The 12,697-nt window shown below is 39.8% G+C and overlaps 1 protein-coding gene across 1 annotated transcript; it reads right to left on the bottom strand.

The window, feature by feature from the left end:
• Nucleotides 1–7,404: 7,404 nt before the first annotated feature.
• On the bottom strand, nt 7,405–10,549 carry LOC5517427. The gene has a single exon (XM_032387437.2). It carries the CDS (start codon nt 10,077–10,079, stop codon nt 8,538–8,540), a length of 1,542 nt encoding a protein of 513 aa, XP_032243328.2. The 5' UTR covers nt 10,080–10,549; the 3' UTR covers nt 7,405–8,537.
• Nucleotides 10,550–12,697: the final 2,148 nt, after the last annotated feature.

The raw sequence follows: 12,697 nt of genomic DNA, 5'->3' as shown, positions 1-12,697 counted from the left end.
CACTCGTGCGGGTGTACAGATATCATGCGAAATTTTTCAAGCGTGTTTAACGTCAGAGGTATAATGGCCTTGATACCTTAATCAGCTGTACCACAATGAAATGGCTCAATCGTAATGAAGAAAAAATGTATAACCAGCTAAGGACTTGTAGTTTCTTGGGCTAATAGGCCGCCTAGCGTAAAGAGTCCAGATTAGCTGCAAGGGAGACTACAGTAAAGGGCTTACGGATTTCTGATAGCGATTCCACACAAATAAAGGTAGTTTACTTAGAATTTTCTCGATTTAAAGAATAGGTAATATGTCTGGTCCGCTACAATAGTGTCGAGTATTATTATTATTATCATATAGCAAGGATGCTCCATGAATCCCCGTTGACTTGTCTAAGGGGTCGTGATGAACGAGAACTCACAAGAAGAAATCCCGTTTATCCGGTATATGCTCTGGATATCGTTAATAAGTATAACTCATACATGCATGGTAGAATGGATGGGTCCCCTGGTCAATGTTACAAAATGCAACCCTGGAATGAAATGGGTTGCAATTAGCTCGTTTTTACGACATCTTTGTTTCCCGCTTAAGATTATTAGCAGGTAATCGCTCGAGTAAAGAGAGTTCTTTTGGGTCCTAGACGTAAACTTATTTCACATGCGCCTTGCCCACACATGCGCTAGCGAACACGAAATAGTGGACTAAAGAAATAAAGTTGTGTTGTAACAACTTTTGCTTTATGTGGTTATATCACATGTGCACACGTTTCTCTAGAATGAGCCGTCGAAAAATTGATGCAGAACAAAGATATATATACACTCAAACCTCTGTTATAAACTGTCACACTCTATTCGATTGTCATATTTTGTAAACGGGTCACCTATTTAGCGGCCAACCTCTTGTCACTCCAATTTTTAGCGGTCACTCCCTCAACGGACCTTTCCTGTAAAAACAACCCCTATTAAGCCACTACCTCTATAAAGCGGACGCGTTCACCTTTTTAACACTACAGTTTGTTCAATCAGATTGTTCTTAACCTCTAAAACGCTGTCAGTCTGATAAGTTCAGCCTGATACAGTTCTATTTTGCCGTATGTTTCTATCATCGAATCTTTTATATTGTTGGCTTAGGCATGAGTCTTAAAACATCATATACAACTGTAATATTTCTTATGGTGAAAGGTGAAATCAGGGAAGTGGAACGGGCTTAGTGCGCATGAATATCCTGTGTTTGGAAATGAACAATAATGGCTCTGATATATAATGATATAGTGGTTCCGTTTATTGTATTGAAGTAACAAATATATCATATACAAAATAATAAAAGCGTTAGTCGATTTCGTGAAAGTTCTGACAATCGTATACGTGTCATTACTGCTCTGCTCTCAAACTCCCTCAACACATCTGTGCCTGTTCAATCAAATCATTGTCTTGTTGGATATGATTTTAGTTTAAACCAATAAATAGCTATTGTTTTTCTGAATGGTCTAATACCGCATTCACACCAGCACTTAAACCAGTTTAAAGTTTAAATCTCGATCTCCCAAGAGTGTACACTTGTACAGAACCAAGAACAAAACTGAATAGACTATGCTGTACATGTTACTAAGTGATCATTGCCTGTACATCATAATCTGTACATGTGCAGAAAGGGGGCCCAGAGAACGCTGGAAATGGCCTGTAAATAGTCTGAAATTAGTCTGTAAATATATGCGATGCAGCTAAAGTTACCCTGGAAATAGTCTGTAAAGGTGCCGATAAGGGGCCCAGAGAACGCTGGAAATAGTCTGAAATTAGTCTGTAAATCTATGCGATGCAGCTATAGCTACCCTGTAAATAGCCTATAAATAGTCTGAAATTAGTCTGTAAATCTCCGCGATGCAGCTAAAGTTACCCTGGAAATAGTCTGTAAATGTGCAGAAAGGGGGCCCAGAGAACGCTGGAAATAGCCTGTAAATAGTCTGAAATTAGTGTTCTGCTCAACCGCTTTATAACGCACCTCGAGCAATTTAAGATTTTAGTCAGTTTCGACATAACGGCTGGGAAGGTAATTACTGGACTGATCGAGAATAGTTGTTTATTATAGGCCACTCCGGGTCCTAAGATCGTCTAAGATCGTCCAAGATCGCTCAAGATTGCCTAAGATTTTCCATTATTCATTGAATTATTTTGGGGTATTTAGCCCAAGATTGACCAAAATAACTGGAGAATGCCTAAGATCACCATTATTCACTCATTATCTTTTAAGGATATTGATTTGCTACACAGGTATAATCATAAAAAAAAACATAAATATTATTAATATTAAATATTACTTATTATTAGTTTTTAAACTGAACTGTATGTTGGAAATGAAAAGTTGAACAATAAAACAAGAGGACCGATTGTACTTCTTGAAGACAGTTTTTTTAATATAAAATATTTATTTTACTGGCAAAGCTTGACACTAAAAATTACAAAAAGATTTGTGTAACTTGGTAGACAAAAACAAAAACAGTGTAAAAACGTGCCTGGTATTTTTGCAGATTACAGGTCAAAACAGGGTGCAAACAAAAGTCTAATCTTATCTCTGTTGTTAACACCTGTTACCTGCATAATAAAAACTGCCAGTGCAAACAATCAAAATAAGATATTTAATACATCAAGTGAATATCAACTATAATCTTGCCGATACGCTTACCGAATGGATGAGCAGAAAAAAAAAATCCAATCTAAGTCCACCATGACAATCCTAGACTATTCTATGTTTTAATCATTGGACATTCTATTTGATCTGGCCTAGACTAGTTTCCAATGATGCCCAATACCCCAAATGAGCTAGCGACATGACCTTGAAAGTTTACCTTTTGTGCAGACTTGCAGTTACCAGTCGTTCTTTCAATTTCATTTTGACTTTTTTTTTTTTTTTTACATTTGCAACTCATCTTACATTCTCTGAGGTTCACTTTGTCTAAGATTATCCTCACAACTCCCTGCTTTATCTAATGCAGCCGCACAAATCAAGTGTAAATAGCAATTCATAGATCCGACATGTCAATCACACGCGCACGAATAGCCAATCAGGAAAGAGCAAGCAAACAAACCACATAGTACAAGAACAGTGTAAGTCCTACCATTAAACTTGTGTTTGATATTATCCTAGGTTACTTCAATTACATATAAGAATGGTGAGACTCGTTTGTAATATTGCTATAAATCTTGACATTTGCCGATAAAACTTGTAGTTTAAAGTCAGGCGTAAACTGCGAATTCGGAATTCTCTTCTACTTTTCCCCGCACTTAAATCACTGCAAGTTGACAAAAATAGCTTTGAAAGCAAATAAACACATAGTACCTACCGAAGAAAGCACCGCTTTATCTTATCATTTCTAACTTTTCGTATTTCGGGCTGGATTCGGGTCGTTTCCATTTAACAACCAAACTTGTAGTTATCTATTTCTATGCTTCTCTACAAGATTTTCACCAAGCTTGGACAACAAATCAATTTCTATCATGTTAGGTGACCGTCTTTTATTTCCCAAGTCGCAGGACAACCCCAAAAACGTCTATATTTTAGATAAACCCAAGCAGGATTCACAGACCTCATCCGACATATTGTAGAATTTGTGGGACTTTTGTGGGACATTTGGGTTGGCTGCATTTCGCTGGCTTCTATTTGCTGCTTTCTGATTGGTTATTCGTGCGCTCGTCGGATCTATGAATTGAAAGCTCTCTCCGGCGGCCGCCATATTGAATGCTAGCGAGCGAGGCCTGGAACGAGGTAGGTCGCCCCAGGCTCCCAATTCACGGAAGGGCTTTAAAAATATACTGTCTTACCATCGACTTGCACACCACAAATTGCTTCATGCCTATGGTAGTTCATTTTTGCATCATGTATTATATTCCTGTATCAGGACTACAAATAAAAGTGAAAATATATGTCTGAGAACGAGTTTGTATAGAAAATCATCCGGGAGTGCGGGAGTCATGTCCATCTTTATTATTACTGCCTAATTCATATAGAAGCTTGATACTTCAGGGAGAGTTTTTGACAAACTGTAAGTAATTTAGTATGTTCTGTGAATAATCCTTCATTAAACTCAAAGTTCAGCTATCCAGCCTCTACTTTAGAGAGTTGATTATTGAGTTCATATTTATTGTAATAATCCAATATTTTGAATTTTTGACATTAAAATTGATCTCCAGACTAGCTAGAGTTAGTTAGAAACTCAGTTAAAACATAATAAATTCGCCTTTGTTATGTTGTTGTTACTGTTAATCTAGAGAAAAAAAAGTTTGCACTAAAAGCTAATATATATACTAAAACTTTCTGGCCAAATTTAATTATCACGTTTTTAATTTCTTTGTGTTTGTTCGGATAAACCTTTTTAGTTTCTTTATTTTTATTTCCTTTCTTACTCTTATTTCATCTAAGTAAATTAAAATAAAATATGCTGTACAAAATATTTTACCATTCTAGAAAAATATTTGAATAAATGAATGAATAAAGTAATTTGAATAAAAACAAAGGGTTTTACAGCCTATTCCCTTGCGTTCTTTTCGGGTTTCCTGTGGTGTTTTGATGTGACATCACCCGAATCCCTCTTTTGCCTGACAGCCAACCAAAAGAATCCCGAACAAAAAGCCAGGAACTGGGTTTTATATTTTGTCTTGTAAGTGTGAAATATATTGTAATTATTATAATGCAGCTCTTATGCTATTGTATTTCTTTGTCTCAGGAACCAAATTTTACTACTTAATACTATTTAATAAATAGTGTTTCACAATTATAATATTGTTTGTGGTCTGATAATTATTGTGGTCTGATACTGTAGTACAACTCCTATGTTGAACTATTAGAAATTAGAGATTCTCAGCTTAAAATATTAATATGAGATGACCCAAAAAAAAGAACGCAACATAAAGTATAGCAAAATTTGTCAAGATCGGCCAAGATCGCCCAAGTACGGCGATCTTAGGACCCGGAGTAGGCCTTATTATCACTAATCAGCACGTAAAAACTGCAATACAAATCACAAAGGGTCTAAAATCCGTAACAGAGGCTTGCAATAGGTTACATAACATTTAATGGATCATTATCTGGCAATCACTTCGTGGTTATTCTCGTAGATCGTCCTTTAATATAGCACATTCCGACGTTGCCCAATCACAAGTATATTATTTACAATCACACTGTGAATAGACCAGAAAATCACATGGATCGTACAGCATGTCATTACCTACGCTAACCAATACAATGTACAGTATAACATAAAGGGGCTTACCTCTTTCCCCAGCTATAGGTGTATTCAGTAGATCATAAATAATCTGAGTAAAATTCGCTCGTAGGAAAGACGGCGTGGCTTGTACGGCAATTACAGGCTAACAAAATAGTGTAAACCGAAACCAACCTACTAAAAATCATTAACCTTGTAATTATAACCAATCACGCTACAAGCAAGGCGTCCTACCTGAGAGCCAGTGTGGCTTCCGAAAAGGACGTGGGACTATCGACATGGTGTTTGCTGTAAGACAGCTACAGGAGAAGTGTCTGGAGCAGAACGCAAACCTCTACTCTACCTATATCGTTCCGACCAAGGCCTTCGCCACTGTTAGTAGAGAAGGTCTTTGGAGAATCATGGCGAAGTATGGATGCCCCAGAAAGTTCATCGCCATCGTACGACAGCTACACGGGATGGCATGCTGGCAACCAGGACAACGAAGAGACGTCTGCCCCATCCCCTGTTTCCAGCGGAGTTGAACAAGGCTGCGTCCTAGCTCCCACCTTCTTCAGCCTCGTGTTCTCAGCCATGCTGACAGATGCCTTCAGAGACGCTGGTGTGGGCATCGGCATCAACTACCGGACAGATGGTTCAGTATTCAACCTCAGGAGGCTTCAAGCGAAAACTAAGGTTTCGACTGACACTATCAACGACTTCTTGTTTGCCGATGACTGCGCTCTCAACGCTGTCCCTGAAGCTGACATGCGACACAGCATTAATTTGTTCTCTGACGCCTGCTTCAACTTTGGCCTCACCATCAGCACGAAAAAGACCGAGGTAATGCATCAGCCAGCTCCAGGCAAGCTATACGTTGAACCGACCACCATCAACGAGCAGCGTCTGAAATCGGTGGATAAGTTCACCTATCTTGGCAGCACACTCTCCAGAAATGTAGTCATTGACGACGAAGTCAATGCCAGACTGGCCAAAGGAAGCGCCGCTTTTGGCAGACTATACAAGAACGTCTGGAACAGGAGAGGGATCACTACAAGAACTAAGATCAAAGTGTACCGGGGTGTTGCTCTCACTGCATTGCTCTACGGCTGCGAATCCTGGACAGTCTATCAGCGTCACTCAAGAAAGCTGAACCACTTTCATACCACCTGCCTTAGAAAACTTCGCGGCATTACATGGCATGACAAGATCCCAGACACCGAGGTCCTAACATGTGCTGACCTGCCTAGCATCCACACCATCTTGATGCAGTCCCAGCTTCGCTTGGCAGGTCATGTAGCTCCCATGTCAGATGAACGTATGCCCAAGAAACTGCTATTCGGCGTGCTACAGCATGGAAAACGCTCCCAAGTCGGCCAGAAGAAGCGTTTTAAGGATACGCTGAAGGCCTCACTGAAGGCCTTCAACATCGCGCATGGCACATGGAGCAAGAGGCCAAAGACAGAGGAGCATGGCGATTTGCTGTGCACAAGTTTACCAAGACATGCGAGGCCAACAGTATCGCTGCTGCAAAAGTCCACAGGAAGGACAGGAAGAACAGAGCTACCAGCCCTGTAGCAGCTGCCACCATTCCATGTCCTCACTGCCAGAGATTCTTTCGGGCGCAGATTAGCCTCTGCGGACTCACAGATCATAATCTCTCCCCAACTCCTAGGATGCCTAGATAGTCCTTGTCGTATAGACGGACGAACAACAACTACACTTTTTCTAAAACCAGCTTGTGTGACAGAGAATGAGCTCCCCCTCCTGGGTCCACCACAGTGCAAATGTACGGGATCCTGTCCTGGCGCCCAAGGGCCGCTATGAAAAGGGTATTTAACATTGACCGGTAGAGCTTAAGTGTTGCTAAACCACGACTCAGCGCATAACGAAATCACAGCAAAAAAACACCGGGTCAACGTCTTCAAGCAGGCTAGTAGTTCTCGTCTGCTAATTTGTTCACTTCACCGCCCTATTTCACCCTGCCGAGAGCGCTTATGTGAAGAGTGAAGGGGAGAAGCGCCAAGTCAACAACGGTTCAACGATCTTTTTATTCGAATGTAAATTATGTATCGTAGCAAAAACCGAGCAAAAAATATTTCAACTGCAGGTAAAACCGTTATGAGCAATTTTTAGATTAATTCGCTATCTTCATGAAAATAATACTCAATTATAATCAGTTTCACAACGCTAGCACGCAAGTGCAACACAGTAAGACTAACTGCTGGATAGTTTTAAATTTATTGCATACAAAAATTATAATCTATAAATACATGCATTGCATACAGGGGCCTGCCCAGAGGAAAATGTAGGGTGGAATCCAGAAAATGAGAATTAATTTTCTCACATCTAAAGTCATTCCTGAGATCTAAAAAATATGTCACTAGACATATCTCTATATCCAAACCTTTTCTATGTAAATACATAATTCATCACTCAATCACTTTCTTAAATATTCGGCAGTCAATTGAGTCTATTCAGTGATTACCCACGTAATAATTTCTTATCTCAGCAAATGAGCAGTGTGGGGTCTGGGCCCCTTGGACTTCCCCACCCCCCTTGTGGACATGCCCCTGAAATATCAATAACATATCCTTTATCAATCTTGGAGGTTTCTGTCTCATGACCCCACAGAGTATCCTTTCCCCTCCCCCCTGATAACCTAGTGTTATGTAATGTTGGTCAGAAAGAAGGATTTTAACCCCTTTGTCACCAACACTAAAATACCCCAACCTCCATAATAATTTTTAATTCCCTCTGTGGGGTATGTATGGGCTTTTTCTCAATGGATATATATTGGCCTTTTTAATAAATAATTTATTACTAGTTTTAAATAATATCAATCTTTTGGTGATAATAAATTCCTGCAAAGCCATATTGTGGTATTACTTTAGATGACTGCACAGTAAACTACTAGCTTATAAGAATATTGTATGCATGGCCAGAACCCAGAACAATGCACAGCCCTTGTTGCTCTAACCAAACAAGTCCTTGTAGTGGAGTGTTCTTCCCCATTAGTTTATGTGGCCTAGCAGGGCGTGAAGCACTGGGGGCATGTGCCCCCCCAATATTTTGAAAAAGTAGTAGGGGCGTGGCTATGGCCCCCATTGTTTTCTTAATGTTTCTGTATTGTGCCCCCCCTCCAATCTTTTGAGGCCTGCTACGGCTATGTGTGGAGGCATGTAAACAGGATTTGCTTAGAGGGGGAGAGGTGCAGCCATATCTATCATATACATAAATAAGATCACATTTTTGAAGGAGTGCCCTACCTCCACCCCTAGCTGTGCACCTGTGCTCCTCCTATTTTAAACCCCAGATAATTAAATTCTTGCCTCTCCGTAAATCCTCTAGCTTTTTAAACCTTGTTAGTACCTTTCTCTTCTTTGCTGCATACCCTTGTAACTGTCCAATCCCCATCCTGAGAGTGCCGACTGATAAATACATCTATTATCCACTGCTGGAACGTCCCAGAGCCGACAGTCACTAGGTGACTCCCCCCAAACAAGAGGTTCATCTCGATGATTGCAACCACGCCCTTGTCAAGAGAAAGAGGGTCCTTGGATGTTGGAGAAAATGTCACTGGTCTTAATTTTTCGGTCAACAATTTTTGGGTAGCTATGAGATTCTTCTGTAGACCTTCGTCTTGGGATGTCAACGGGTAAAGCGTGTCTGAGCCAAAAGCGCCAAGATCAGTGGATAGGAATACAACACTTGTATTGTGTTTCGAGGACATTTTTTCTACTAACCCAGTCATGACTTTTAAACATTTCTGAAGCTTTCCCATTCCATACCATTGAAGCTGTCTTTCGGAGCGAATGTGAATCGAGATGTATTGTTGTCCAAGAAAGGTATCTTTAAAGCGTTCCACTTCGTTTAAGATAAAATCACTATGCCTCATTGAACGTACTAGCTGCCAGGGTTTCACCGACACTCGAGGTTTAAAATGCGCTCTGTTTTTGCCAAGTCCCCTCCAGTGGATTACCACAACGCAAGGGCGACGTTGTAAAATCTTATCCTCCAATACCTTTATATTCTTTATTTTCTCTGCATCTATGCAAATTTGTCTACCGATTTTTACATTTCCAATCCGATTAGAAACATTAAGTCCTTCATCAATAAATTCGCAATCACTAATACCACTATGCTTGACGTCATTAATTACTTTTTGATATCTCTCGTCTGAGATCCCATACCATTTTTTTAAACTCTCCTCAGCGCCGTTATCATTAAAAATAAAATGTACCAAGACTGTTTGTGCAACATTTGATGAGCAGCTCTTTCTAAAGTTACCAATATCTGTTAGTGTTGAGTATCCAGAATTCGACAGCAATTCATTAGTGTACCCCGCGTCAAAATATGTCGAAAAAGGTCGAAACAATCGGCTTTTGCTTCGCTTCTCGCCGTACCAACCGCCCGGTAAACCGCACATTCTAGAATCCCGGACAAACGGTTGTACTACCATCCTCTCCATCTCTTTAGCCATCGCACAGAGTTGAAGCAAGTTCTCTGTAGCTTTCCCAAGTTGTTCGTAATGATGCAGGACAAGGATGAATTTTGTAGATGGAGTTTGAAATGTTGAGTCCACTTGGTAGAATTCTAACTCGTTATCTGTGCTTTTGACGTGTGGAGCGATCTCGAAGACATTGTGGGCGACGTCAGATGTTTTAGAAACGAAGTCTTGATCCTTATATCTTCTAAATTTATCATTGAGAAGTTCTCGTTTGACAAGTTCGATGTTCGAAAACGTCCGTTCACTTCCATCGTAAACAACCACAGAACTTGAATCGTCATACATAAACGATGTATAAGATAGGAAACTCAATAAAATACAGATAATAATGCCACAAATCACGAGATTCCTAGCCACAAATTTCAAACGTCGCAATTTTAAGAACATGGAAAAGGCAATTTATAGAAAACTCCGTCCAATCGGGCCGTTATATCTCAAAATGCAGTCAATATTTACAAGTTATGGCCCGCTTACTCGAGCGTTTCCTGTGCGCCTATGTTGGATCATAATAAGTCCATTCCTGTATTTGTAAATGGCTTCCCGATCGCCCCATTGTGACGAATATCGAATAGGGATATTTACCAACTTGAATCTCTTGTGATAAAGTCGATTTCTCCCGCTGAGCGACGATTTTAAGCCAGTGACAAGTGCCTCAGAGTGCTATATACTTAGCTCACAGTTTGAGCTTGCTAGTCTGACATATACCACTTGCTTTACTTAGTATCTGGGAAAGCTTTTGTAGCAGACCATCATCGGAATTCACGATCAAGAACAAGTGATTTCAACGATCGTTTAAACCCGTCACCATATGCTACATCATCACGCATTTTGATTTTGTTGACCTTCTAAATACCTCAAACGATTTACAACCAATCAAAACAAAAGGAAGCGTGGGCGATGCTTCCGCACTAGGGAGGGGAAGGGTGAGTAATGTAAACATTTTCGCACGTATCGTTGGGAAAATGTAAGAAAGAAAGCACATTTTGTAATTATTTTTTATCGCCATAATATCTACCCTCTTGCAAGTGTAGATATATATTACATATGCAATTGCTAGAAAACAATACCTATAGTCTTATCAATTTTGCATTAGAGCGTTTGTTTCGCATAAATAAGCATGGCGCGTTACAGCATTTAGGTGTTTGTCATCTATACCATGAACAGAATAAGCAGATAAGGTATTAACGGGAGTTCTCTCCAGAATATTCTTTTAAAAACGAACTACTATATTTTTCTAAACCTGGTAAACTATATTCATACCGTAGAAAATTTCCCACATTGAGAAATAATCTAACCTCAAACCGCATCGAAATCTTGTGGCAACAATCGCACTAATAACTATGATTGTCTTAAAACCAATTTAGTTTACTAAGAGGCCGACCATTTGACTTTTAAAGGGGGGGGGGGGGGGGAGGAAAAGAAAAACCTGCACCAATTGGTGGACAAAAAAAATATATATCCTGCATCGCAGCTATCACTAATGCAAAATCGCTTTCTTGTATCCATCTTTTTTTCTAAATGACGTTGCCCAAAAGAGAATAAGATATCTTATGCTCTCTTGCTTTGCCGCAATTTGATTGGTGTCAGAGGTGTGAAATTTCAGCGTAATTTCACTGCACGAAGTGAAATTTCAACATCACCATTGAGCGAATGTCTTGTGTCATAAAAGGGACTGTGCAATTTGTTAATTTGTTGCTAAGATAGGGCGGTCAACCTTTACTTTTCGCTTAATTAAACCACCTTTAAACTGGTTTAAGTGCTGGTGTAAATGCGGTAGAGAAACCTCCCCTTTATGCGTGACAAATCTTATCCTTTTGTCGTGGTCTTGGTATGGCCGTTGAATATGGATGCTTGGTTGAAATGGTTTAAATTTCAATCTCCCAAGAGACAGAACCAAGAACAAAACTTGATAAACTGTGTTGTACTAGCTAGCAAGAATTTAACACAATGAGAAACTTGGCAAGCTAACAGGCAAAGAAAACTTTGTTTAACTAAACATGGTTTTGTTGTGAATACAGCATTTAGTGTAAAAAACGAAGGGCCGCTTATAACAATCTCAGGTCTATGGGCCTGTGTTAAACCATTTTTAGTAAAATATTAATCAATCCATTTTAATTATTAGACCGAAAGAAGAAAATTCCACTCCTCTGGACCTTTTCAAACTAAACTATACGTGGTACTGATGTCTATCCTAATGCCAAAGTAGAATGCATTAAGAAGTAATTTACTACAGGTGGAATGTAGGAGAGGGGGGGGTTCGTAATTTTTAAGGACAGGAGGGGGAAACTTGACGCTGTTGGAAGGGGGGTCCTACGCATTTTTTCATTATTCGAAGCTCAAGTTTGAGGACCTGTACAGACCATTTAAGATTCTTTTGCAGAATAAAATTGTTCTTTTTTTATCTAGCATAGAGTTGAGCACTTCATTCCGCGTTCGGTTCCGTGAATCGGGATCTTGCGGGCCTCGGGTTCATTTGCAGGCCTGTACAGGTCCCCCTCCTGATAATTATTGCACAGTCCCTAAACATAACCATTAATCGCATTGCTTTTACGTGACATTTGGGACAAATACCACAAACCACGAGTGGATGATGTCGCAAATATTTTGTAATTCCGAGCCACTTTAAGGGCTTGTCTTCTCTTTTAATTATCTCTAGCAGCTTCAGGTATGGTCACCCCTCCCCTTTAGAATCAGTACTACGCCCCTCCCCCCTACCATCCCCCCCCCCCCCCCCCCCGGATAAAAATAGTTAACAGGAGAACAGAATTTATTCATTTTCATATAAAGAAAACGTTGTCTGGTACAGAGCAATTTTAGTTTCTTTTCAAAGGCTTTCTCCATTCAAAGATGGTCACAGTCACAGTTTTTCTCTTTTGAATATAATTAATAAAGTTTGCGAAGCACCTGCGGTACGGCAGCATTTAAAGTGACAAGATATATTTGTATGCCAATTTTGTAGCCTTAAAAACTACCTGTAAAATCGATTTGTATTTCCAATTGATTCC

The sequence above is a fragment of the Nematostella vectensis genome, chromosome 1 (assembly GCF_932526225.1).
Source record: "Nematostella vectensis chromosome 1, jaNemVect1.1, whole genome shotgun sequence".
Classification (NCBI taxonomy): domain Eukaryota; kingdom Metazoa; phylum Cnidaria; class Anthozoa; order Actiniaria; family Edwardsiidae; genus Nematostella; species Nematostella vectensis.
The sequence above is the reverse complement of the archived record's forward strand: the minus strand, read 5'-3'. Positions and strand labels throughout refer to the sequence as shown.

Excerpts from the sequence above, each read along its gene's own strand:
- LOC5517427 (XM_032387437.2), bottom strand. The coding sequence starts at position 10,079 with ATGTTCTTAAAATTGCGACGTTTGAAATTTGTGGCTAGGAATCTCGTG.